At 36.3% G+C, this 27,748-nt stretch overlaps 3 protein-coding genes and 2 long non-coding RNA genes across 5 annotated transcripts; 1 reads left to right on the top strand and 4 right to left on the bottom strand.

Moving 5' to 3' along the window:
• Positions 1-340: 340 nt before the first annotated feature.
• On the bottom strand, positions 341-3,223 carry LOC148850791 (epoxide hydrolase 1-like). Its single transcript, XM_088942937.1, has 4 exons — positions 2,467-3,223; positions 2,196-2,378; positions 800-1,041; positions 341-683 (listed from the first exon to the last, which is right to left on the bottom strand). Exons 1-4 carry the CDS (start codon positions 2,746-2,748, stop codon positions 434-436), a joined length of 957 nt encoding a protein of 318 aa, XP_088799063.1. The 5' UTR covers positions 2,749-3,223; the 3' UTR covers positions 341-433.
• Positions 3,224-7,752: 4,529 nt separating this feature from the next.
• LOC148850790 (epoxide hydrolase 1-like) lies at positions 7,753-10,568 on the bottom strand. Its single transcript, XM_088942936.1, has 4 exons — positions 9,719-10,568; positions 9,419-9,598; positions 8,937-9,178; positions 7,753-8,250 (listed from the first exon to the last, which is right to left on the bottom strand). The coding sequence occupies exons 1-4, from the start codon at positions 9,998-10,000 to the stop codon at positions 8,001-8,003; spliced, it is 954 nt and encodes a 317-aa protein (XP_088799062.1). The 5' UTR covers positions 10,001-10,568; the 3' UTR covers positions 7,753-8,000.
• A 2,835-nt stretch (positions 10,569-13,403) lies between these two features.
• Positions 13,404-19,149, bottom strand: LOC148850789 (putative ubiquitin-conjugating enzyme E2 16). The gene is made up of 6 exons (XM_088942935.1): positions 18,838-19,149; positions 18,588-18,691; positions 18,330-18,432; positions 18,179-18,242; positions 13,927-14,015; positions 13,404-13,836 (listed from the first exon to the last, which is right to left on the bottom strand). Exons 1-6 carry the CDS (start codon positions 18,994-18,996, stop codon positions 13,741-13,743), a joined length of 615 nt encoding a protein of 204 aa, XP_088799061.1. The 5' UTR covers positions 18,997-19,149; the 3' UTR covers positions 13,404-13,740.
• Positions 19,150-25,296: 6,147 nt separating this feature from the next.
• LOC148850788 (uncharacterized) lies at positions 25,297-26,240 on the bottom strand. The gene is made up of 2 exons (XR_016099151.1): positions 26,109-26,240; positions 25,297-25,955 (listed from the first exon to the last, which is right to left on the bottom strand). It is a non-coding gene; the product is annotated as an uncharacterized LOC148850788 (long non-coding RNA).
• LOC148850787 (uncharacterized) lies at positions 25,418-26,759 on the top strand. The gene is made up of 2 exons (XR_016099150.1): positions 25,418-25,604; positions 26,153-26,759. It is a non-coding gene; the product is annotated as an uncharacterized LOC148850787 (long non-coding RNA).
• Positions 26,760-27,748: the final 989 nt, after the last annotated feature.

Below are 27,748 nucleotides of genomic sequence, written 5' to 3'. Positions count from 1 at the left end.
GGTGTTTGAGATTATGGGCTAATGAAGTCATTGTCTTGTACCTTTAGATCTGAAATGCATTCTTGTGTAGTTATTTCTTTACTTTCGGTTATTGTTTCCCCCTATCAAATTTCATGTTTTTTCTCTTTTTTTCTTTGAAGATAACCGTTCAGTCTCAAGGTGGAAGACAATAAACAGTGTCTTCTTTTGAAGAATAGTTTTGACATTTTCAACAGATAACTGATGGTCGATTAACATAATGACCAACTTTAACACTTTTACGTTTAGGTACTGCAGTGACCCGTTTAAAAGTTATCGGGTACTAATTTGACACATTTGAACAGTGTCTTCTACATCTATGTTACAGAATTTTAAGAGTTATGCTTTAACAAGGAGCAAGAGAAAAGCAATATATTCTAACAGACAACGCCAAGATAGCGAAGAAAGAAATCAGTTACATGGGAGAGAAAGAACTGAAAAAGGAGAGAATTTCACGAGTGACTTCTTCAGCCTTCTCCTGTTGAATATAATGGTGACCGTCGATGATAACAACTTCAAGGTTTGGTACCAATGCTTTGAATTCTCCTCCCTCTATGTACTCCTTCATGCCGAATGCTTGAAACCCAACATCCTTATTGCCAACTATAAACTTTGTCGGAACTGTAATTTTTGATCCTTGCCATGGTTTAAGAAGCTCCCAATTCCTACGGAGACAGAGAGGTGAACTGAGTTCTTTTCCACACTGAAATCTTTCAGTTCATGTGGTGACTATTACTAATGGGTTGAAAAAACAGAGATACAAAGTGTTCGGTTGTCTTACTTGTCCATTGCTCGATAGTAGTTCAAAGGGCCAGTGAAGCCGGAGCTTTGGAACTTGCTGGCAGGACGTCGGAGTTCTTCCTCTGTAATCCATGGTGGGAGTGATGCTGGGGTGTCGAGAAAATCAATGATCTCAACACCAGAAGGAGCAGTGAGAAGATCAGGTGCACCCAGTAGTAGAAGCTTTTTCAGAACTGTCAAACAATCATAACGAGCAAAGGCTAGTTCTGCCCTCCCTGGCTCCTATAATGGCGATCATACTACAAGTCAGTCTATCAAATAGTCTCCCCAAAGCCCTATTGAGGAAATGCACTTGTCCATTATAGAAAATTTATTAAAATGGACAATTTTGTCTCACCCAATATTATCAACTTCTATTAACTGGGAAAATCATTGGGCTTCTAGTCGATAACTTAATATCAATAAAAATAATAATTTTCATATAATAATTAAAATAAGATAACTTTTTAAGAAAAATATCAATTAAGAGCATTATACATTACTCTTATTGGTCTTCCTCCACTAATAAAGAAAGAGTTCCCTGTGGCAAAGAAGAGTTTCAATGTTTTAAGAGATTAATCGATATAGCTGCACGATTCCTCACCATGAGAAAGAAAAGTGAAAATTCTGAAATAAAACCGGTAAAAATCATGGAAAATCTTAGGATCTGGATATCGACCTCCCTGAAGGTTCGAAAACACAGTTGAAACAGGCTGAAGCCACTCCTGTTATAAGGAAAATAACATAAAAAGGATCTGACATTGACCTCCTCTCCAAACTGCTGTTCCAACACCGGAAAATCAGGAATTTCTGGTGATAAACCGCCTAAAATGAACTTCCCTGAAACCACTCCTGTTTTCTTCTCTTCTCTTCTCTCCTCTCTCAAAGCAATCAATGAGATGGAAAACAAAAACCGCACTCCTTACGGTTCATCGATTTAGCTCCTGGCTTCACTTCGCCCAGTCTCTCTCTCATGGAAACCTCCAAACCCCCACCGCCATTGCGACCTTCAAGTAACGAAACCACTTTCGTCTCACGATTCTCTTTTCTCTCATGATTCTCAATGTCTGTGTTTTCGAATCCAGATCATGAGATTTTCAGTTTGGCACAGGGAATTCTTTCTTTGTTAGCTTAGGAAGACGAGCAACGGTACTGTCTACCCTTAATTGATATTATATGAAAACTATTACTTTTATTGATATTAAGAGCAAAAAATTGCTCTCCCAAAATTATTGACTTACCTCGAAAATGGGTATTAGAAAAAATAAAATTTTCATGGACTCTACATAATCTCATTAGAAAAAAAAAATATGGGTATCTTGATCAATAGAAAGTTTAACTAGACAAGCTGTGATCACTCAACAATGCTTATCAAATGGTTTCGTGGCTGTTCTTACTTGGTATTGACAGAGGTAGAATCCTTCTCCAAACATGTGGCTTATCAACTCAACGGGCTTGGCTGTAGGGGAACGTGGGCGAAAAGGGACGCCCAAGTTTACGAGGGCTCTGACTCTGTCCGGCCTGAAGAGACATAGATGCCATGCGACCTCAGCTCCCCAGTCATGACCAACCACAAAAGCCTGTTACAGAATTCATCAACAACGTGAACAGAGAGTAGATCAGTCAGTAATTGGCAAAAACCAAAAATTGCTAAGCAGAGTTAGTTACCTGTTCTTGGCCAAGTTCATCGAGAAGGCCAATAAGATCCCCTACGAGATGGAAGAGTGTGTAGGAGGCAGGATTGGGGGGAGAATCTGTACCACCGTAGCCTCGCAGATCAGGTGCAACCACATGAAAACCGTGTTTGGCCAGTTCAGTTATCTGGTAATTCCATGAGATGCAAAGCTGTGGAAAGCCATGGAGAAGAAGAACAAGAGGCCCACTTCCTTGCTCTGCTATGTTCATCCATATTCCGTTTGTTTGGACCTTTCGCTGCTTTGGGTCACTCATGATTTTCCTTTTCTTCTTCCTCCTCTTTCTCTGTTGCTCTTCTTTCTTTTTTTCCTTGTATCTATCTTCACTTAAGTATACGCGAAAGACTCTTTAGTGTTCAAAGTTGGCGCCTTTGTCTACTTTAATTTGGAAAAACATCTCTTATTTGCAAGTTGGTCATACTTGGGATTAATAGTCGTGGCAAGACATTGAAACTTTTGCTTCAATAGGCAAAATAAAAATAAAAACAAAGAAGAAATAAAATGGATCACATTCTCACATTAGATATGGATTATTGAAGAAAGAGAGAATTTCTTTGAACTTTTTTTTTTGGATATAATTGTAGCGATCAATGAAAACATCTTCCATTGTTTGGTACCAAAGTTTTTAAAGCTCCTACTAGTACTTAGTCTGCCTAACTTGTGAAATCCCACATCCTTGTCACCGATTGTCAACTTCGCCCCAACTGTGATTTTTCAAGACTTAGATCCATAAAGATGGGCATAGGAGATTAGTCTTGACATATTCCCAATTCTATTGATATATATCTAAACTTCACAAAAGAAAAAGGGATTTTTGGCGAATTTTGATCCTACGTTTTAGAAAATATCTTTTTTGACCTTTAACTATTGAGAAAATGCCACCATAAGGCCAAAAATGGACGACATCGAATCCTTGATGGTTCCGAGAGAGAGAGAGACGTGAACAAGTGGGAATTTTAAGTGAAACCCACCTGTAATTAATATTTTTATATATTAATTATTAAATAAAAATAACTATGTTAGAGAGAGAGAGAGAAGTGAATAAGTGGGTCTCAGTGAGACCCACTAATATATATATTAAAATCAGGCCAAAACCCCTTATTCATTTCAGTTTGAAGGCCACCAACCTAAATTGTAGGAAGAGGGCTACAAAAGAGAGGACACATGATCACTAACTTGCAAACTAACAAATCCCAAATCCTAAAACAAGCAGAAAATGCAAATCAGTTAATCACTAACTCTAATGAATCACAACATCTAAACTGTAATTACAACTGCCCAAGACTGCAACTGAGAGACTGAGCAAACCAAAGCCTCCACAATAACCAGACCTCTGCAATGAGAAACATCCTCTGGAAGAAGTAGAGACTACCTCCACAGTGAGAAAAGTACAACCTGTACAAGAACCAGATCCATCCTTGATCATGTTAGTTGATTTCCTAATACATTTTACATTTTATAATTTACTATTTGAGTTTGTAATACATGCTTTCATTTTACAGTTTATAGTTTATTGTTCGTAATACATGCTTTGATTCATTCATGTTCAATCAGTTTTGCGTTTCACTTCTCTATATTCCTTCATGTATTCTGTAGCATTAGAAGTTCAACGTAGATTAATGTGAATGTGTTTAGAATGCAAAGCCATTTTTGGATTACTGACAGTGGTCAGGAATGTTATACAGTCGCTGTTGATGAAGGCGTTGGTGGTCGAATTTCAGATGATCGGCTATTTTTTGAGCTTTGATGAGATCGCCGACCACTGACGATCATTTATGTGTAGCTGACAATGGCCGGGACCATCATACCATCCATGTGGATGAAGCTGCTGGTGGTCGAGTTTTAGCTAGACAATGGATGTTTTTTTTTTTTATTTAATTTTTATAACTGAATAGTAAACTTCAAACTAAATTATGAACACATTTAGTTACTCATAATTAATACGGGGTCATTCACTAGTTATTAATTAAACAAAAATAATTATTCTTGCCCATATATGAATAAGTGGGACTCACTTCCAATTTCCTAGATTTATTTTAATGTGATCAATGTCACATCAATAAGGCTTATTATTTTATTATTTTTATAATGGAATCGTCGATGACATCTCTAACGCCATCCATTTTGGCCTTGTGGTGGCCTTTACTCAATGGTTCAATATCGAAAATGGCCTCTTTTTAAGTTTAGGATCAAAATTGACTTTCTCCATAGTTCAAGGGTCATTAGAACCAAAATCCCCCCCCCCCCAAAAAAAATAAGTATTTAAGAAACATGTTTTGGATTATATTGCATTTTTTAAATTTTCAATGAGCGTGTTATTTTTCTTTAATTATACTAAATTAGAGGTTTTATATCCAATATTAAATTATGGGCACTTAAACCATTAAGTTATGGGCATTTAAATCAATTCTTATTACTTCCACCCAAGTACTTTTCAGTTTGTCCCTAGTTTTTCTAACCCCTTCAACTTATAACATATCATTTTTCCTAATAGGTATTGTAGATGGTTTTCTATGCATGTGACCAAATCATCTCAATTTACATTTTCTCATTTTATCACTTATTTAAGTTAGTCACAAATCCCTTAATATCATTTTTCCTAATAGGTATTGGAAACATTGTTTCTTAATTGTATGGCACTCTATTCCATACAACATAGCTGGTATTGCAACCTTCCTATAAAAATTTCCTTTTAGCCAAAGTGGTGTTTGCCTATTACATAAACTCTAAGGGGGCGCTCTTTTTCTGGATTTAGAGAGGGGGGGAAAGTTGGTCAATGGGATTTTGATTTTCATTGACCAAGAATCCCATGTTCTTTTTTCATATTTATGTGGGGACTAGGTAAAGTCTATTTTCCCTAGGTATCCTAAGTGGTAAATAACTTTCCCACCTTGGGGGAAAGTTGCCAATACTTGAATTGGACAAAAATGCCCCTTGTAATAGTGAATTTTTATGATTAAAATAGTCTTTGCCTTATTTATATGAGAAATAAAAAAACACGGGTAAATGCAATTACCTAGATAAGTCTTTCCTGAGAAACACTTGGGTAAGTGTATTTACCCAGGTAAGTAACTTACCAAAAAGCAAACGGGACCTAAATGCATCCCTCCATTTTGCTCATCTTGCTCTAATTTTATGAGCGACATGCTCCTTAGGTGTCATTCTTTTGGTATGAAGCATCAATTCATTTTACCCATCTTGCTCTAATTTTATGAGCGATATGCTCCTTAGGTGTAAAAAGGATATGAAGAAAGTACTTTGAAAATTGGTATTTTTCACTTTATGAATACAAAGAATGTAGGACTGATATCTCAATGTTGAATGCTTAATAGTTACTTTACAACTTTCCCCCATGATTGACTATGAGAATGAATTAATATTAAGCAACCCTACTTGTTTTTAAAACCTTTGTTTTTAATGCAGTTGTCCATAAACCTAATTTTGCAATTAACTCCTCGCTAGTTTCATCAACTGATATTATGTCATTGGCAAACATCATGCATCATAGAACCTGCTCTTAAATATGTTTAGCCAATTTATCTAAGACTAGTGCAAAATAAACTAGAGGTTTTACATATGAATGTAAAATCATAAACTCATGCTCCCTATAAAGTCAGCCTAGTATTCATGATAATTGAGACGACTTGTCTATTTGACATTGGAAAGAAAAAGAATGATAATCTATTTTAGTTTATATAATAAGTTTCGTAGTCAAACTAATAATACCATCCATTTTTTACTACCAAAATAAGTCACTAAGTTTTTTTTTTTTGTCAGAACTAGAACATATTATTATTCATCAAGTAGATCCAACAACCAATCCTGCCATCCCTGTCAAGAGGAAAGCGAAATATTCGTTAAGACTGTTTTTTGTCTTGATAGAAAATAAGACAGACAGAAAGCTGAGGGAAAGTTCTTCTGAATTTCACAGAACTCATTAATAACTTTCCCTCAACTTTCTATTTCCTAGCCTAATCATGCCTCAATTTTCTTTTTCTCTATCTCTATCTGGCCCAAACAGACAGAAAAACTTTGGTTGTTGGGGACCAACAGCATAGGCTGTTGACCGTGTTTTTGGAAATGCGTTGATAAAAAAAAAAAAAAAGAAAACAAAAACAAAGACATGGGTGTGGTGTGAATAGGTGAGCGTGCCCAGCCCAAAAACACTCTCAACAGCCTATGCTGTTGGCCCCCAACAGCCAAAGCTATCCCCAAACAGACTACTTGAGAACCCCAATCATGCCTAACCACAAAGGCCTGTTACAAAGTTCACAAGAGCAGGTTAGTACAGGCTCTGGGGTTCAGAGCAGAGTGAAAAAGGAAACAAGATGTCGAGATGTTGCCTGGCCTTTGCCAAGTTCGTCAAGAAGGCCAATGAGGTCAGCATTGTATAAGAAGCTGCAGGATCAGGTGGAGAATCCATATTGCCATGGCCTCATGTCTGATGCAACAACATGACACCCATGGTTAGCCAATCTGTTATGTTGATAGTTCCAAGAGAACCAAAGCTGAGGAAAGCCATGAATAAGTGTAAGTGCTCCCCTTTCTTCCTCTGCTATGTTCATCCAAATTCCATTGGTTCAGATCCTGAGGTCACTCATGTTACTTCTTCCTTTTTGTTGTTGTTATTGGTGGTTGCTTCCGAATTTGCATTTAAAATAAAGTGGTTGTAAAAGAGACTTGATTTTTCAAAGATGGCGGATTAATTAGCTCATTTTCAGAAACAGTTTGGAATGCTTAGTTCATCATTGGAAAAGATATAGACTTTGAAAGTTGACATGTTTGATATGTGCGACGAGGCTTCATTTCCTTTAATTCTCATCCGAAAATGAAACCCACCAACAACCAGATTAGGAATGGTTATCTGCAATTATAAATTCCTATTTGAAAATTTTCATTGTTTGATCTTATATTATAATTATTTGATTGGCTTTGAGTTGATTTGAGGACACAACTTTTCAACAAATTAGGGTTCAGACATTACCAGTTCTTTCCAAACCCCTGCCTTTTTCCACCATATGATAATTTTAGATCCAGACATCTTAGAAAACCTTTCTACCATTTGGGGCCCACTAATTTTATGATGTTTTGGCCATTCATGACAGATGGGAACTGGATTGAGATTGGAAATACAGGACAAAAGCTCCATGCTGGGGAAATTTGGATGATATTAATATCTTAGTTCCCATTTCCTATTCCAGAAGTTGAACATAAAGTCGTGATACTGTCAACCAATTGCTTGGGTATATAAAACAACATATGCACAATCACCATTTTCTCTTCATTATAACTACTATATATGTATGACATTGTACAACCCTTTGCAACTCTAGACATTAGACTTTTCTGGCCAGAACAACTCGCAATATTCTTTACAGTGGAACTAACAGCACCTCTGCATTAGCTCCCAGAACAAAACTACATCTCAGCAATGGCTTCTTCAACAGATTTGTTTTAGCAGAGGAGATTATACTATACTAGAAAATAGAAAGGAACAATGGAAGTTGATTACATGAGAGATGGGTCATTAAAAAAGGAGAGAATCTCATGAGTGACTTCTTCAGCTTTTTCTTGTTGGATATACCGGTGGCCGTCGATGAAAACAACTTCAAGATTTGGTACAAAATTTTTGTAGACTCCTTCTTCCATATACTCCTTTGTGCCAAATGTGTGGAACCCGACATCCTTGTCACCAATTATCAATTTTGCTGGAACAGTGATTTTTGCCCCTTGCCATGGTTTAAGAAACTCCCAATTCCTATATGGGAAAACCAAATTTAAACCCAAGACATATAGATTGGTTGAAAGACATTCAGAAAGGGACCTACATTTTGTTCTTGTTCACCTATTATTACAATTTTGGGAATTATTCTTATACCGACATCTTGGAAACTAAACCAGAGGCTGCCCTGTAAAGGAGATCGGTCAGTCCAACCTATTCTGCCTCTGCCCTGTAAAGGACATAGACTGGCCAGTAGGCTGAAAGGTGGACTGTCACCAACTCTATAAATCCAAAAATGCCTTCTTAGCTTCATTCTCTATTAAGTCTATTTCATGGGGCTTCTTTTACCCAGCTGGTTTGATTTTTAAAACACTGCACTGAAAAATAAGAGTGCAAAAGTATTTTAAGTTTGAAAAGAAATTTGCTGTTGCTTACTAGAAATGAGAGCAAAGAGAAAGCTTCATTCATCACTGTCAAGTTGAAATAACTCACCAGGTCATTAGCATTCTATTATCCAGAATTCAATATTGCAGAGAGGAAAAAAGAAAATTTGATGGTTGCCTTATATTATATGCCACAAAAAAAAAATATGGCTTCGTTGATGCCAGAAGCAATCATTCAGGGCAATGCGAAAATGAACCAAATCATCACCATAGGCAATATCCCACGCTAAAAAGGAACTTACTGTAACAGATATTTTAATATCAAGTAAGTTGTCTTACAGGTCCATTGCTCGAAAGTAGTTCAAAGGGCCAGTGAAGCCGGATTTTCTGAACTTGCTGGCAGAAAATATGAGCTCTTCCTCTGTAATCCATGGTGGGAATGATATTGGGGTATCAAGAAAATCAATGAACTCAACACCGGGAGGAGCAGTTTCATAATCAGGTGCATCAATCAGTAGGAACTTTTTCATAACTGTCAAACAATCATAGCGAGAAAAGGCCTTCTCCGCTCTTCCCGGTTCCTACAATGAGAACATCAATCATACATCTGTTCTTTTATCAGAGAAAACCAGTCTTACATGTAAGAATTGAAATTGGACTCAGATCATAAAATTGAGAAACATAGATGGAAGTGGTCAAGTGGAACTGAAAATTCTCATTATTTAAACAAGGAACAAGTGCCAAGCTTTGTAGGCCACAGAGCCCCAGACCCAAGATTTGATGCTTTAAATCAGACTGATTTATCAGGAGATGTTTCTTACTTGGAATTGAGAAAGGAAGAAACCTGCCCCATACATTTTAGTGATCATCTCCATGGGCTTGACCGCCGCGTATGGCCGGAAAGGGACGCCCAAGCTGACGACGGCCCTAACTCTATCTGGCCTGAAGAGAGACAAGTACCATGCAACCTCGGCACCCCAGTCATGGCCAACCACAAAGGCCTGTACGAAGTTGAAGAGATGAGCTCAGGGTAGGCATTGAAAAGTACTGAAGATGTGAACAGAAGAGAGAGAGAGAGAGAGAGAGAGAGAGAGAGTGAGATGGGGAGGAGACAAAGTTACCCGTTCTTCGCCGAGCTCATCGAGCAGGCCAATGATGTCCCCTACAAGATGGATTACTGTGTATGAAGCAGGATCGGGTGGTGCATCTGTATCACCATAGCCTCGCATATCAGGAGCAACAACACGATAGCCGTGTTTAGCCAATTGAGTTATCTGGTAGTTCCATGAGAACCAGAGCTGAGGAAAGCCATGGAGGAGAAGCACAAGAGGTCCCCTTCCTTTTTCTGCTATATTCATCCATATTCCGTTGGTTCGGACCCTTCGCTGCCTTAAGTCGCTCATGCTTCTTCTTCTTCTTCTTCTTCTTCTTCTTCTTCTTCAGTTGCATATATAGATAGGTGTATGTACGTATAAGTCTTCGAAGGTGAACGGAAATTTTTGGGCATTTGCATATGTGTGCGAGGAAGCTTCATTTTCTGTGTCAACTGCAAATTGAAAAGAGAAAAAGAAAAGGACCCATTTTGTGACCTGGTTGCGATATCTTCTTGTTTCAATACAGATTTTCCATTCAAAGAATTCATTAATTTGACTTGAGGTTGGCACCGTTTGATTGGATTTCGCCAGGATCAACAAATTGTTGTAGTGCTTTAATCTAACCAATTGGGTATTGGCATTTCAAGCAGCCACTCCTTTCTCACGATATGGTGGACTGGTGGCCCAACTCAGCTCAGGAAACCTTATCCCATCTAGTAATTTGAGCTTTGGTGATAAGGTTTCATGACAGCTGCCAACTTTTGTCCTGGCTTGAGTTCGTGACGCAAATATGCAATCGTATTACATTTCTTTCCGACGTATGTAACTCCTTTCACACACACAGTCATGCTCTAGAGTCTAGAAGTAGAACGAATTCAGACAAGGTAAGGTCTTAACTGGCTGGGCTTTATGCTGGGAAAAGTTGGCTCCAATATAAATCTCTGCCCACAATAACCCTATCCACAGTATACAGCTGTACATTTGGAACATCTCTCTGTGAATGGGTGTCTAGTGGAGTTGATGTCAATTTGATCGTAAACTAAGGTCAAATTTGGATACAATCCAGTTACTCTTTGCCCATTCTGACCTAAATCAGTGAAAAAAGAAAACAAATAAATTGGCATCAATGAAATAATGTCATCTTCCAATAGGTGTGGAGAACCTGGACCTTCTAGAGATGAGGGAGAAAATATTAACTATATACTCCGGTCCAATAAGTATGGGGGATTCACTTAGAGCAAAAGTACTGGCCCTCCTTCAAGGGTTCAAATTGGCAAAGCGTTTGGGTATGCAACAGCTAGAAGTGGAGGAAGACCCAAAGTTAGTAGTAGAGTGGGTGCAAACAAGTAGTCTTTGGATTGTGTTGTAACTTGCTCTTTGTAGGTGACAGTTTGTAAATTCTGATGTTTTTTTTAATAAAAGTTACCGTTTTTTATTAAAAAACATAAATTCCAAACCATTTAGGCCTATAAAAACTACTTCAACGATTTCATTTTAAAAATATTGCATAACGCATGACATCAGTGCTAAAGTTTTTAGACCATGTACTTCATGTGGGAAAACCCTTTTGATGTGAACAAATAAAATCAACTTAAAAAAGGAGAAAACAAAAAAAGGGTAAGAAAAAAAATGTATGGGAGAGATATATCACATTAAAAATCAATGTAGTGTATTTTTTATTCCTTTCCCTTCTTCGTTTGATGTTATGTGGCTTCTTATTGTTGTTATTCCATATTGCATTGAGGAAGGTTTGAATCGTTTCGTTTTACAGCAAGTTAAATCGTGTGTAGGTTTGAGCAATATGAAACAAAGTATTACAACTCTGGAATACTCTATTTCAAGGTTTAAATTGAATCGGACAATAAATCAGAAAGGGTCTGGTTTTGGGATTAAATGGTCTGACTATTTAAATCGAATGAATGGCTCCGGCCAAACCGTTGGACAGTTCAATCGCCTGGATCAACAGTTTATTGACTAAATCAATAGTTTTTGGCAAAATAACAATTCTAAGGTAAACATAACCGATCATCTAACCGGTTCCCAGGTTTTCCAGTCCGATCGACCAATCCGGTCCAGCTTTGAAAACTATGCTCTATTTTTTATAAATACAGCTTGTTCGTAACCCCCAGATATTCTGTTTTTGAAAAATACAATGTATTTCACAAGTGACATCCATCCAAAACTATTTTCTGTTTGCTTTAATCACATTTTATTATGTATTCGAGACCTGAAATCATATTTTATTAACCAACTGACCTGTACATATTACACTTTTTTATATAAAGTTATCTTATGATGTTTATATAGTATGAATGTACGATGTAATCTGTTAATCCAAAGTCGAGAGTCGAATTAACTTGAAACTCGTCAATAAAATAAGAATGAATATAACCTAGAAGAAAATTGATAAACTTTCACCAAAATTTTTGACAATTTTAAAAGCTTGTCATAAAAGTTATTGAAATATCATTGTTCTCATATAATGAGAATTTTGATTTACTTGAGTTTCAAATTTTGTTTGTTTGTATTATAATTGAAATAAAATAAAGGGAAAATTACTGATACGGACAATTTTAAATTTTCACTTAATGTGAAATAGAACCATTACAAAAAATTTCCCTTTAACTGAAATTTGTGCCAACTAGGTCCTCGTTCTGTTTAACTTTTGCCCAAATACTCCTTAGGTCCTCTTTCTGTTTAACTTTTGCCCAAATGCTCCTAAAATGGTTTTTCAGTAGCATTCAATTTATAATCTTTGTCGTTTAGGAAAAATAAGAAATTTAACAAAAATTAAGTCGCTTTTGTCTTATTTTTTGCAATTTTATAAAGCTAAAATTAAAATTTCTTTTTGTTATATTTTATTGGATAAATTACAAAGACCAGGATCAGTGAAAAGACCCCCTACATTATCTTTTGCGACAAATACCCCTTGAACTTTGGTTGTTAGACAAAGGCCCCCTCCATTAGCATTTTGTCAGCGAAAAAAAATCTCACCCGACTGCTTAAAGTTTTCTAAATAACCAAATTATCCTTTTTTTAATTTAGTTTACCTTTTTCGTATGGGAGGATCCCTATTTTCTCTGACGTCACCCACCGGGAAATGGCTGGGATTTGTAATTGCTGTTTGGATTCAGGCCATTTCCGGCAACAATTACACCTTCTACAACTACTTCGATGTTCTGAAATCTCTTATGGGTCTTACTCAATTGCAGCTTAACAATCTCTCTGTCCCTAACAATGTCGAAAATCTCCAACTATTTTCTTATTTTTAAATTTACTTCTTTAATTTAAATTATTACTTTTCACCTTATTTAATTTTCCTTTATATTCAAGGTATTAATCTACATTCCAATACTTTAACAATATAAAACCCATGTTTTTTTAATTAAATAATAATTGTTTTAAAATAAATATAAATATAAAAAAATTATAAAAAATTGAAAACATCTCTAATATTATATATTCACACATTAAACAAAAATAAATATAATAAATAACAAATAATTTTATATACATAAAAATATAAAAATTGTAGAAAAAATTATACACATTATCATCATCATCATCATCATCATCATCAACTAAAATCACCGTGCATAAAGCATGTATATATTTACTAGTCCCTAGAAACACACGCAACATTCCCATTTTTTTAAAGCACAAGTATCAACCAGAGAAGGAATACTGAATCGACTATCATGGAGAAAATAAATAAGGAAAAAAGGAAGTAGAACATTAAAAATGAAACAAAGATGGGCAGAGTACCACAAACAACTAGCTTGTTTCGGTCATACATTTTCCTGAACAATAGACTACTCATCCTTTACAAATACCAGGCACTGCAACTTTACAGAAGCTCTTCGCTCTTAGCCCCTACTTCTCAAGAGTCGGGAGGCCATCGCAGATGCTTTTTCTTTTCCTTTTCCTTTTCCTTTTCCCCCTAATTTCTACATTTCCTTTCAGAAGAAAATGAGATATATCACCATCAGCTTTCTTTGGTTCAACTATAAACCAGCAGAAAGGTGTCGTGGCAGTCGATCATTTTGTCATCACACTTTATCATCGTGGAACCACCATCTGGTCTCCTTGGGAGATCTACCATTCCTACAGTTTTTCACGTAGCGGTCATTATCCGCAGGGCGTTGCTGCAATCGAAACCAAATTCTGTCAGAGAAGTCTGTTATCTCGATTGGAGACAGGATGCAATTAAAACACCTAATGTATTGAATCCAAACCTTCACAGTCGAACTTGATAGCATGGAGAGAATGCTAATACAGATTGAACTAACAGTCATCGCCGGAGACCAAGAATCATACAAAATATCTGCTTCACAGAAAAGACCGGAGTGGAATTAGAGATCAATTTGTAGAAAGGGTAGGGTGTCATAAATTGGAACCTCAAGTGCATGTTTAAATACCACCGATGGATACCTATAATACTCTGCATGGATGCTTTTAAACACCTGCAAACATACGCATCACAGCATGGAAACTATAGGTACTTGCGCACTGAACTAATTGGTAAATGAATTCGGTCTTACACACACAGGATGAATTCTTTCTTTTACCACGTAGGAGCTGTGCAAGATGAAAATCTCGTGCACAGTTTTGAATGAGAAAAAGAAGGGAGGAATCCTCTTTTTTATTCTGACTCTGATTCCCCCACTCCAGCCATTGCTTTTCTTTCTTCTCATGAGAGCACAAAAAGCTCCAATTTTCTCTTTGTGGAGAAATTATTCTAAAAGCATGAAGTTAACATAAATTTAATTGGCATGGTCCCTCTTCTATGAGCATCCATTCTAACTCTTAAAAAACAAATAACCATCTTGGGAATGAATGGAGTTATTTGCATTCATCATCTTTTTTATATAAATTATATTTATATTCATAACATTTTTTAATGTAAAAAAAAACATTAACAGGGAAAAAATATACAAGATAAATATAGACTTTATATTAAGTAAAAAATTAACCAAGTTTATAGACATCACTTGAATGCTCTTTCCATAATAATTCAAGAAACTGAAATCAACGCAAAATTTATATTACCATGCCAGCCAAATAGTACTGCAATATGTCTAAGTTGTGACCACTACAATCAGTTTTATAAGGTCTATGCCATGAAAGTATCCTTTTCTTGTTTTCTTGTTTCCTTTTTCTGTTTCTTCCATCAGTAGAGCATTCTTATGTTTCATCCATTGATATGAAGTTCTTTGAATTCATTGTTTCCGTGTGGACTAAGCAATCGGCCATTTCTGAACATTGGTTCTAGTGCGGCAAACCATATAATCCAATCAACCAAACAAAACACAAAATTTATGTCCAAGTTAATCTAGCCATCAATTATCACTTCTATTAGAGGCGGTGTTTTAAAAGGCATGAGAGGTGTATCATGTATACCTGGAGGTGTGCCTCCAAGTGAGGTGCCCCCAAAATACCCTGAGGCGTATGCCAGAGTTGTTGCCTCAGAGGCATATGCCCCATACGCCTGTTGCTTGAGGTATGCTAAAGGCATATGCCTCATGCGGCTCATGCAGACCTCATACAAAAAGATAGAGAAAGGAAAAGAAAAGAAAGGGAAGTGAAGGGAAGGGGAAAAAAGAACGTAGTTTGCAATCTAAAGTATGCCTCATGCCTCCAGGTAATGGAACTCCTCACATCACGCCTCTGCGTTCTAAAACATTGATTAGAGGCACCATACTATAATTGGAGCCATCTCCAAATACTCCATATGAAAAAAGGTCACTGATGAATAATAATTCTACGACTTTCTCATTTTCAAGGTGGCACTTGCAAGTTGGGAATAGCATTTCCAGTTTTCTGTACCTCTTTTTTATATGCTAGTATATTTTATAATAATTCTAATTTGCATTTAAACTTCTGGACAAACTCATATAACATATAATCTTCCCTCAATGCTACCCTAAGTTTGTCGCTTATGTACAAGAAACATTCTAAGAGACAAAGGAAAGAGGCAAGAAAATGCAAGCCAAGGGATAACATTTAAATTTGAATTATTACTGATAAAAAACCATCTTAACCAGAATTAACCCAGAACTTGTTAGAATGAATCACCACTAGAGAGAACAACCATAAAAATATGAAGAAAAAAATCCAACTCAAAGAGCAATCATACAAAATTAAGCGAAACAGAGTTGAGGAAGTACCAAGATTTTCTTTGCCATCAGTCTGCAGGAAGAAAAAAGGTAAAGAAAAGTGGGATGATATTGTGGACTGATCCAGGCCTAAGGTATTGGGCCAAGGCCTGGGCTAGGCCTCAACACAAAACCTAGGCCCAAGCTAGGCTTCCAGGCTGGGCTACAAATGATCACCCCTAAAGAAAAGCAATGATGTGGCTTTCCATCTATTTAAAACCTGATGATATTTACCATATTTTACACAAAAAGGACTTTGAAATTATTCTTGTCCTCTTTTAGTTATTTTGCAATACTATTTTCTAGAAGTACCCGCCTATCTACTAAGATTAATCTTCTAGAACATCCATGGGATTTCCTAAGGTCAAAGAAGCTGAAATTCTCCTTGTTGAACCAGCTGAGCTTTTTCTGGTAATAATTGGACAATCTAAGCTGACCAAATGGAATTATTCAGTTTACTTCATTCATCAAACTGTTTCGAGCATAAGGGAAAGTTTCCCATGTGAGCCCACTTACAAGCATGGTCCATTCTCCTCTCCCAATAGGACTGTACGTCAGAGAGCCAATCCAAGGTATTTACACTGCATTCAGGACTGGGCCCTTGGGCTGCATCCCTTCAAATTCTAATAATTGCTTAACATGAGCCTGCCCAAGTTGTGACCCTACTTCCAATGCTTTGGATGCATGAGCGCCATTGAACTCTACTTTGAAGAATATTAAAAATCCTATGAAACAGCACACTGAATGGAGAATTATAGTGGGTCCTCTCCATGTTGGACGGTTCAAACCTGCCCCAAGTTGTGACCCTACTTCCAATGCTTTGGATGCATATGCGGCACCGAACTCTACTTTGAACAATATTAAAAATCCTATGAAACAGTACACTGAATGGAATTCAATGTGGGTTCTCTCTCCATGTTGGACAGTTCAAACCTCTGACCAACATCTGTAAACACCACCTTGCCCATTCTATGTCCTTGCCTTATTTAGGGTAACATAGCTGGTCCACATCAAAAGAAGAATTTCTCGTACAAGCTGCAATATGAATTCTCATTGACTTGGTAGCTGAGAGGGAATTGTTACATTTTTCTTACACTACATTTAGTACAACAAAATTTTTCTACATAATCAGAATCATATGAATGTGATCTATCCAAAATATCTCAAATCTGAGGCTACATATTTCCATGTCAAGTTTGGGTCTGTCTGTCTTAACTCCATCTACCTCACTAATACACCTTGGTGCTTTAATTAACCTCAAAAGCACTATATGCTAAAGAAAAAAAAAATCCATTTGTGACATTCCTTACTGATCAGTTGTGTGTGTGTTTGTATTGCTTCTTCTTCTTATTACATGTTCTAAGAACAAATCTTTTTTTTTTTTTGAGCTTAGTCCTATTTTCTAAGTAATGCATCATCAAAATGCTCCTAAATCTTCCATACAACATATTCTACTCCTGGGTTCTTTGCAGTTCCTCTTTGATCTATTGTGTCCTTACTGCAAGAAAGATAGTCTTTTTTTTTTTTTTTGATGAATAGATAGTCTTTTTTTCTATCAATCAAGAAAGACAGTCCCTCAAAATGCAGATGTGGAACAGATTGCCTAGCAGTAACTCTATTGGATGAATTGCTCTGCACCATGCAGCAAACTGACATTAGGTACATAAACAATATTAGATTTCCATTCATCTTGGTTAGATTAAGTTCTTCCCAGTGCGTCTCCAGCTTTTCCATGAAATTGTTTCCCGCTCCCTCCCACAAATGTCTACATACAGAATAAAACATAAAATGACAACTCCTGTGTCTATTGTCAAAAAAAATGCCCGTCTGTTGCAGATATCCCTTTCAAAACCATAAAAAGCAGCATTTTACCAAGAAAAATGATTATGAACACAATGTCAACACGGCACAGATAAAGGAGATAAACTCCAAATAGTTTTCTATTTCAACAACTGAAATTGTTGTACCAACAACTGTTATTACATGACAGTTTAGGTTTATCTTCCAGTCTTTGTAAAACCGAGCATCATAATGGGGATATAAAAAAACAAAAACTTAATAAGCACTATGAATTAGAGCAACTAAAAACAAGAGAATCTAACCCACCACAGTTAGCTTGCATAGAATGGAGGCAAAGAAGTGCATCATCAGAGAACACAAATAGATTGTTCCATTCAAAGCAAAATTTCCCGTCATCATATACAGCATAACCAGAATAATTTTCCAAGAAGTCCAATATAATGGATAAGGCCGTCATCATATACAGCATAACCATAATCAGCACAAATATGATTATATTAGATGTGGAAGCAAACAAAATCCCCAAAATTACCTAGACATATATGTCCGTTGCTATAAATGTGAGGATGCAGAGGAGCAGGAGAGAGAAAAATAACCTGTCCAACCAAAATAAGTTATCAAAAAGAGAAATTTCATGAAATTTACCCCAAAAGATACAAAAAAAAAAAGTTGATCTTATGAACCTGCGGTGCTTCCATAGGGTAATGCTCGGGGAAATCAACTTGGAGTTGGTATGTCTCGTTAGCATAAAGAGTTCCCGCGGCTCCATTTACTTCAATTACCCACCTATAATCAACAAAAATGAAATACCACAAGGTCCACAACTCAAACTCAAGCAAGGAAATAAAAATAAAAACAAAAATTGATCTAGAAAAGAAAAATCTTAGCAAACGAAGAGAAATGAAGTAAGAAAGGAAGAACTAAATAACCCTAACCCTAACCTTTGGAGGTTATCAGTGACTTTGTGTTTGAACCCAGCGGGAGGATTAACCTGCCACTCGACGAGTTCCTTCTGGAGCCGATTGCATGCGATCTTGCTCAGAGTCTAAACAATGAATTCAATATAAAAAGTAAAAAAATAAAATAAAATAAAGAAATATCAAATGAGAAAAATAGATAGGTCAATTGATTCAGAAAATGAAAATCTGGACGAAATCAGAGATAATCGGAAAAAGCGAGAATGTAAAGAACCTTGCGAGCAGTGGCGGAGGAGCTGGTCATGCTTCTTGGACGAGGCGGAGATGGGTGCGGTGGGTTAAGGAGGGAGAAGGGAAAGCGCGAACCGGAGTGCGAGCGCAGCGAGTAAACTAGGAGGGACCGTCCTCGTTGTAAGGCTCTTGTCCTCTTCATTTATTTTATTTCTGATAAGGTATAATTACAAAATTACCCCTACATATTTTTTTCTTCCTATTAAATGGCGATATTGTCCTCCTCCTTTTCTGTGTGCCTGTCTACCTGACTACGCGATCTCACTTTCCCAGCATTGCAGTTACGGGAATGCCCATTTGTTCATTCGAGAAAGCGGAGTGAACTTTTGACCACTGGATTGGTGTCAGAAGTCAGATGGGACTTACAAGTTACAACGACCAAGCAAGATGGGGCCAGCGGCAGTGGGGCCCTTTGATTAGAGGTCCCATGATCCCAATCCGATCCCCCACGCACATACATGGTTAGGAATTAGGATGGGGCGCGTGTTCCATATGAAACCAGAGATTTACACAGTGTTGGTGATGGGGCGCGTGTTCCATATGAAACCAGAGATTTATACAGTGTTGGTGGCCTGGTGAGTTTGATTTTTGCTGGTCCAGTTGGTCTAGTCTCCGGTGATATTTTCTTCTTTTTCGCTAGTCCAGGCCTCCAAGTATCAAAGCTTAGGGATTTAAGGCTATTTTTGATTTGAAGGAAAAAAATAAGGAAAGAAAAGGAAAGTAAGAAAAACCTTTACAAATCTAATATAATTTTTTCTGCATTTTTCTTCATTTTCCTACTCTTTCTTCAAACCAAACATAGTATAAGAGACTGAAATTTATAAATGTGACAAAAGTTCTTTCAAATAGCGTCTAGGCTTTCTTATTCCAACCCCTAAATGAATACATGGATTCTTTCCAGAAAAATTTGATGCCCGAATGACATGATACCCAAAAAGGCTTTGACCAATTAAAACCTCTCATGAATTTTGAAGATATTGATTACCATAATAATCCTGGTTGGTTTGTTATAAGTCTTTCAAGGAGAAAACAGTAAATCAAAGGAAAGTTCTTCAACTTTTTATTTTTTCTCTTATTTTCTATTAAAGCAAACATAACCTAAAGGACCCTTTTTCTTAATTAGCCACGTCTTAATTCTTTTGATCATGACCATGTAATTTACCAAATGAGAAGAGGGTGATGTGGTGGCCAATAGATCATGGGCAGCTTTTGATCAGCCAATAGAGATGCAAATGGATCAGATCAGATTCGAACCAGGGTATGCCAAATCTGATCTAACAGCACATATTCGAGATCGGATTCGTTTAGATCTCACAAATGGTGATTTGAATATGAATTGATTAAGGATGTCATAAATTATTAAAAGAAAAAAAAAACATACAAGTTTATATAAATAAAAGCAAAAAATATATATTTTTTTTCAATTATTTTCATCATATGTATTAATATATACATGCATTTTTACAACAAATTTACAGAAATACAATATAAATATATTTATAAACAAATATATGAATGTCTTTTTATAAGGTCAGATCATATAAGGAGTGGTCTGAATCCAATTCAACTTTCAATGGATTTAATTATCCAATTGAGGGATTATCCGAATCCAACAAAAATAGGATCGGATCGAATCATTGATCCAATCCATTTGCTCCCCTATCAGCCAACTAGCTAGCCACCCGCCGGAAGATTTCTAATTCATCCAGATCTAGCTAGTTGCCAAGTGACTCCAGCAGGTGCTGAGATACCGCCGGTGAAATGGAAGAATAAATAAAGAAGTGAATGAAAATATCAAAAGAAAGCGAGGGAAGAAAGAACAAAGCATAATGGAATGGAAGACATTCTTCTTCCCGCTGTGGGCTCTTGGTGCAAAAAGAAAAGAACAACCTTTCAATGCCATTTCTTATAGATTCTCTCTATAGTCCAAACTTTGGATTACTTTTTAACTGTATAGACGAACAACCAGCTATAGACATTATCAACAAGTTAGCTGGCAGCCTAGTGACACCTTCAACTGGACAATAACGAATCCCTCACTGAGGAGACCGTATCTGCTCCTCACACCTGGCGCCTCACACACACATTCTATCATGCATTGGGAACATCTTTCATACTTATTTGTTATTATTTATGGGAAATGTTTCCAATGCATGGTGGATGTGCCTATGAGGTGCCCATTTGTGAGAAACCTGTCACCTCCCGAGACCGAATCTGCTCCTCACACACACATTCATATATTGGGAACATCTTCCGTACTTGTTTGTTATTATTCACGGGAGATGTTCCCAATGCACGGCGGTTGTGCCTGTGATAAAAGTATATGTTGACTCCAGCACCAATGCTTAAAAAACAGCGGTTCACTTCTCTAATTGTACTTCCAGAAAAATAGTATCCTTATTGTTTTCATCATCATCTAACCCTTGTCCCAACTATATGGGTTTAGCTACATGAATCCTATCGGGCTTCTATTCTATTATGCTACATGAATCCCGTTACACTCACCCAAGTCCTTTTTCAGTTTCCCCCAACTCTTAAAGTCCCTTCAACTCGTATCATATCACTTTTTCTAACAAGTGCTTTAGATGATCTTCTATTCATGTGACCAAACTATCTCGATTTATTTTCTCTTATTTTATTAATTATTGGGGTTATTCATAGGTTTCTTTTATAACTTCATTTTTCTGCCCTTTCTTTTAATTTTACCACTCATCCATCTAAGCACTTTAATATTTTTTGGACATGTTGCTTCTTAAATGTTCAACGCTATACTCAATATAACATAGATGGCTTAGCAATTGTTTGGTGAAATTTTCCTTTAGCCAAAGAAGCATCCACCTATCACATAATACTCTAAATGCGCTCCCTTGGTTTTGTCTATCACAATTTAATTCTATGGGCAATATCATCCTCAATCCTTCTGTTGTTATAGAGGATGTTTGCTATGGCTTTCGTTTATTAAATAAACAATTGTACTTGTTTTGTCTTCAGAATTGAGAAATGTGGTTGATAAATGTTTTTCTAGTATCTATTGACAGTTGGATGCCACTAGGTGTCACATAAGCAGAACAGTAAATAAACACATTTATGTTGGGGGAAACGTGGTTAGTTTACACGTAAACCAAGACAAATGCTTATGGGATAAATGGGTCTACAAAATAGCATATTGGGACAAATGCCCACATGGTGATGAACTAGCACCATTTATCAAATAAACGAAAACCATACCAAGCACCATCATAGTTTTTTTATCAGCTTCCTTTGTTATAAACTATTGAACCAAAGTAATGAAATAATTCACATTAAGTCGGCTCTTGGTTTCCAATCATAAATACAACATGGTTTGCATTCCTATTATTATTAAAATTGCGTATATTTTGTATTAATTCTACTCATTTTATAACCTCTTTTTTTGCCTATTGCAATTGTTCATAAACCTAATTTTTATGTTTTTTTTCAGGCACAAAATGTTGTAAGATTGCACATTAAGTTTACTTAGAAAGGGGGTGGGTAGAAGAAGAAAATGATGGGGAAGTTAGGGAAACCTAACAGAGATGAAAGGAATAAAGGGTGTCTAAAAGATTTCCCCACAACTTTTCTTTTGTTCACTTTTTAGGGAAGCCCACTTTTAATGACTTTTAATTTCAAGTAACCTAACCAAGGGTCCGAAAGCGCACTCAAGAACAAAAAGTTTCCACACTTATCTGAGAGATGGTAGTAATTAATTGCATTACATGCACATGTGGTGGCAAGAAAATGGCCAAATGGGGGCCGGAGAACCTTCCCGGGACCCTCTTGAGTTTAAGGCCCCGTTCACTTTTCTATAAGTTACTTACCCAGTAAATGCATTTATTTAAAGAAACACTTACCAAGGTAAGTGAGTTTACCCATGTTCTTTTATTTTCCATATAAATAAGGCAATGACTATTTTAATCATAAAAACCCATTATTAAAAGGGAAATTTTTGTCTCATTCAAGTGTTGGCAACTTTCACTCTATGGGGCTTTTTTTATTTTGGATTTTGAGAGTAGGGAAAGTTGGTCAATGGGATTTGGTTCCCATTGACCAAGAATCTCATATTCTTTTTTCAAATTAATGCAATTACTTGGGTAAGTTCTTCCTGTGAAACACTTACCCATGTAAGTGTATTTACCCATGTTCTTTTTATTTCCCAAGTAAAAAAGAAAATTACCATATTAACCATAAAAAATTATTATTAAAAAGGGCATTTTTGTCTCATTCAGGTGTTGAAAACTTTCCCTCATGTGGGAAAGTTATTTACCCACTTAGGAGATGGGTATCACTTACTCAGGAAAATAAAATTTCACTAGCCCCCACATAAATCTTAAAAAAAAAACATGGGTTTCTTGATTAATGGGAATTTACCAACTTCCCCCTCTCAAAATCCAAAAAAAGAGCACCCCCTAAGTGGGCTTGTTCATATTCCATCTTATCCCTTTTGATTCATTGAAAATAAAGAAACAAGGAGCAACATCTTCCACTTGACTATATGACCGTTTAACCTCCCCAATCTCATTTATTCCTCTTTTACTCAGAGAACCATTATCATGTTTGTACTCATGTTTGATCAAAGATTCAAAATATCAGGTGAATCAATACCTTTTTTTACTTTTTTTTTTTTGAAAACTGGTTTAGGGGGGCCAGTTTAAAGCTCCTCCACCCCCTGAACCGGTCAGACCCCTGATACATCCACTATAGGGGCATATCGGAGAGGTTCCAGAATGATATGTATCAGTCGATACATATCAATACTTTGAACCTTTGTTTGATCTGAGCCTTTTGCATTTGCATCCCTATGCTTGATATGGCATGACACCAACACACATAAATGTTCCTTTACCAAAATAAAAAAGAATTGAATACATTTAAAAACTTATAATAAAAGCAAAAATCAAAATCACTCAAAATCTTGAGGCTGCATTTGTTGAACAATTTTATTTGCACTAATACAAATATGCATGGGAGTGCAATTTTTTTGTTTTTTTATTTTAATTTATTCTGCTTCAAAATTTATCTTACTTCAATATTTATACCGCAATCAACGGATTGCTTAAATTCGTCACAGATGCGATGCTCAGATTAGCCCCATTTCATCTCCTACGGGTACGGCTTGCATGAGAGGAATGCAACTTCAAATCATGGTTTTCAAAACCGGGCCGGACCGGACAGTCGGACTGGAAAAATTGGGAATCAGTCATCTAACTGGTTCCGTTTTCTCAAAAACCGCTTTTTCCTCAAAACCGTTGATTTTGGTCAACAAACCGTTGAATCGACCAGTTAATCGTTCAAACGGTTTTGACCATTTTTTAATTTTTTAAATTTTTATTTATTTTTTGTTAGAATAGGCCAGTCATTTGGGTTAGACGGTCAGACCGTTCAAACCGATAACTGGACCCCTGACCAATTCGGTCACCAGTTCATTTTTAAAAACCATGCTTCAAATATTCAAATTCCCCTCCCCAAACATTTGAGCCTGATGGAGATGGATTTGACAAAGATCAGAATAAGGACCACTATTTTATTAACCCGGGATCTGGAATTCAGTAATAAGCTGAACATCACAGCAGAAAATATGCTTGTGGATCAATCTGATTTTCTGAAATGATTGGTCTGTAAATAGGCTTATTAGGATGAAAGTGGTCCATCTTTTATGCTCGATCTGCTCGATCTGTTGATCAGTTGAGTCAGCCTCATCTCAATTATTCACCTCATGACCTTATGGATACCCTCGACCCAATTCACCTAACCCTTTTCATTTGACCACGATTGGGTTCAGATGGGTTATGAGGGTTGGGTTGAGTGGGTCAAATGGGATAGGTTGGAGATTGCTAATCCTATAAGGCTATAATTGTTCTTTCTAAAAACAAAACTTGTCTACTTCAGATGGTTCAGTATGGTTTAGGGGTCAGGTTCGGGTTAGACCAAGGGTATGTTCGTTTGCTCTGAAGTTTGATATCTGAAAGTGCAATAATACATTAAGAGGTATATTGATATTGGTGAATTTTTCTTTCCTATAAACTCTGAATATAGATAATGTTGCTTTAAACTCTGAATTTTGAATTCTAAAAATTATCAAATATCCATTTTGACCCCATATATAAGAATTTATTTTGTCTTTATGGGAGTATCATTGAAAAACAAAAAAAATTGTATGATTACACTTTAAGAGATAAGAGATAAGAAGAAACCAACAATCATTTTTCTTTTAAAGTTATTCCTATTAAATGATAAGAATTAAGAAGAAACGAACAAACCCTAAATTTAATTAAAATTAAAATGGACTAAGTCTGGAAGTCCGAGCCAATGAGTATATATATTATTAAAATGGTTAATTTTTTTTAATTAATTGACTAATTCCACCTTTATTATTTAACTATTATAAAGTATCTTTACTATTATCAATAATTGACTAACTCTACCCTTACCATTAAATTCGTTAATATTGCGTTAAAATCTGAATACACGTAACATGATATGATGTACAAATAATTTTAGAATACCCTTTTTTCTCTCTCTCTCCCTCACCCTCTCTCACTTTCCTTGACTTTCTCGCAAAGAGATGGAGCCATCGGCTTGAGCTCTGCTTTCTGAGAGTGGCATCTGAACACCCACACCATCCCCTAACAGCCTCGAAAACCCAAAATCCGGCCCCTCTCTCACTCCCTACTTCAGCACGAATTCCGCCTTCTTTCACAAACTAAAGCGGGAAGACCACCGCTCACGGTTGTGGTGAGTCCCAGAGAGAACCTCGTACCACTGCTCAATATGTGAATTTCCTGTCGAATGCTTACCCACGAAATCATAATGAGTATAAAACCATGGCCAGCGCTTACAGTAAGGAGCAACGAAATCCTAGAGTTGGGTTTGTTTCCATTTGAGCATAAAACCATGGCCACCGATTACGGTTAGGCCCCGCCAAGCTTTTTATTTGCCTCATCTCTTGGCTTCTTTCAATTACTCAAGAGCATAATCTTTCTATTTCTCAATAGTAGCTGATCTCTCTTTTGCCTTGTTCAAATCTTCCTGAGCAAGATTCAATTGAACTTGTAGTTCCAATCCCTTCAGCATTCGTGGTTGTTTCTAAAATCCAGACCAAATGACAATGCCAATGAGAAGCCAAAGAAATTCCAAAAAAAAAAAAACACAAAATTGAGGATATCCAACTTTTACATTCTAGAGCTTTTTTGTTCAACTTACATGCTTTTAGATTCTAGAGTTTTTTGTTCAACTTACATCAGGAGTAACTGTAATCCTTGGGGATCACTGATCTACTGCAGGCTTTGAGTCAACTAACTGGGCGATCGGTTAATTGAGACTGAAAGTCGTGGATTTTGCGGATGAGAAGGTGAGTTGGCATTTGATTTAGTTACTCCCCTGCCCAATTTGCTGACCCTTGGAGTTGCTGGTGAGGTCTTGTTGTGTGAACCTTCTTTATTGTGAGAAGCTTCAAATAAATCAGATCTATTCAAGAGGCAATACTCATATTACGTAACAAGATCAAAACCCACCGATGAGAGCAAACGGAAAAAACAAAGACGGTAGCACCTCTTTCTTCTTCAGCTGTAAATCGACGGACGGGAGGAGTTGAAAGTCTGGTTTTAGCAGGCTGATTCCGAACCCTATAAAGATTTGCAGGGTTCTTCCCCTTCCTCTCACCCGGTGTTACTTGTCTGTGATGTGAGCAACGTAGTAGTGACGACGATGTTGCGGATGATGGATGTAACAATGGCGGTAGCGGTAAAATTTGAGAACAAATTTGACATTTTATTTTTTGTCCGTTAGGCTGTATTTGATTGCAATACAAATAAATTTGCACTGATGTAAGATGTAAAACTATAGCAGTACAAATGATTTGAATATAAATTTTGACCTATTTTTGTTTCATATTTTAATTTATTTTGTTTGACTGCAATATGAATGAAGTAAATTAAGACAAGAAGTAAAATAAAATAAAACCCAATATAAAATTAAGGGAGAATGATGGTTTAGCCTAGGGTAGGGTCAGAATTTTTAGACCCAAAGTACAATTGGGGTAGGTGCAAGTTGAGAATTGATGTCAATTCACAAGCAAGCATTGGTACATAGAGTGGGGGTGTTTGACAATTTGAATGTTTATAGGTTTGCGGTGAAATTTAGAAACTTGCATTAGGCCTGTTCATACTTTTCCATAAAATTAAATGAGAATTTGCATTTTTTTCATTTGCACTCCCATGCCTTTGTACTAGTGCAAATAAAATTGCACTGCAACCAAACACACAACCTTATGATTTAACAGTGGTGACAATTGTCAGAAATAATAGGGGTACTTTAAGACAATAATGAAACAATAAGAGTATAGTTTGTCAATCTTCTAAACCTTAAGTGTTGTTTAAGAAAATTTCCCTTTGAAATTGGGTACTTAACTTTGCACTTAATACATTCTCATTTGTCCTGATGTTACTTTTTGTAGGACTGTTCATCAATCTGATGAAGCCGACCAAGTAGAATCAATTTGGCACGAGTTGGTTGGGTTTTTTAGTATTTTCATCAGCTTTGGTTTATAATTTCCTACTTGACCAGGCAAGTCAGTTTTGGTTTGGCTATTTGTAAATCAACCAAAACCGACCTGAATCGACCATAGATATATTAGTATTCTACATTTTTAAATTTATTTATTTTTAATATGGGAGAGTGGAAATTTTCTCATATTTTATGGTCTAAAATATTCTATATTATAAATTTAATTTTTTTATTTTAATTTATAAGAATAATGGAATGGAGGTTTAAGTCTTTTACTCAAAAAATTAAAATAAAGGGTTGCATTAGAGGCAAGGTTTTTAAAACCAAATTGGACAATGAGATCAAGGGTTTGAGTCCTGTGTCGAACAGTTCAA

Source organism: Nelumbo lutea, chromosome 5 (genome assembly GCF_056320005.1).
Source record: "Nelumbo lutea isolate HS-2025 chromosome 5, American lotus-T2T, whole genome shotgun sequence".
Lineage (NCBI taxonomy): Eukaryota > Viridiplantae > Streptophyta > Magnoliopsida > Proteales > Nelumbonaceae > Nelumbo > Nelumbo lutea.
This window is presented reverse-complemented; position numbering and strand designations above follow the sequence as displayed.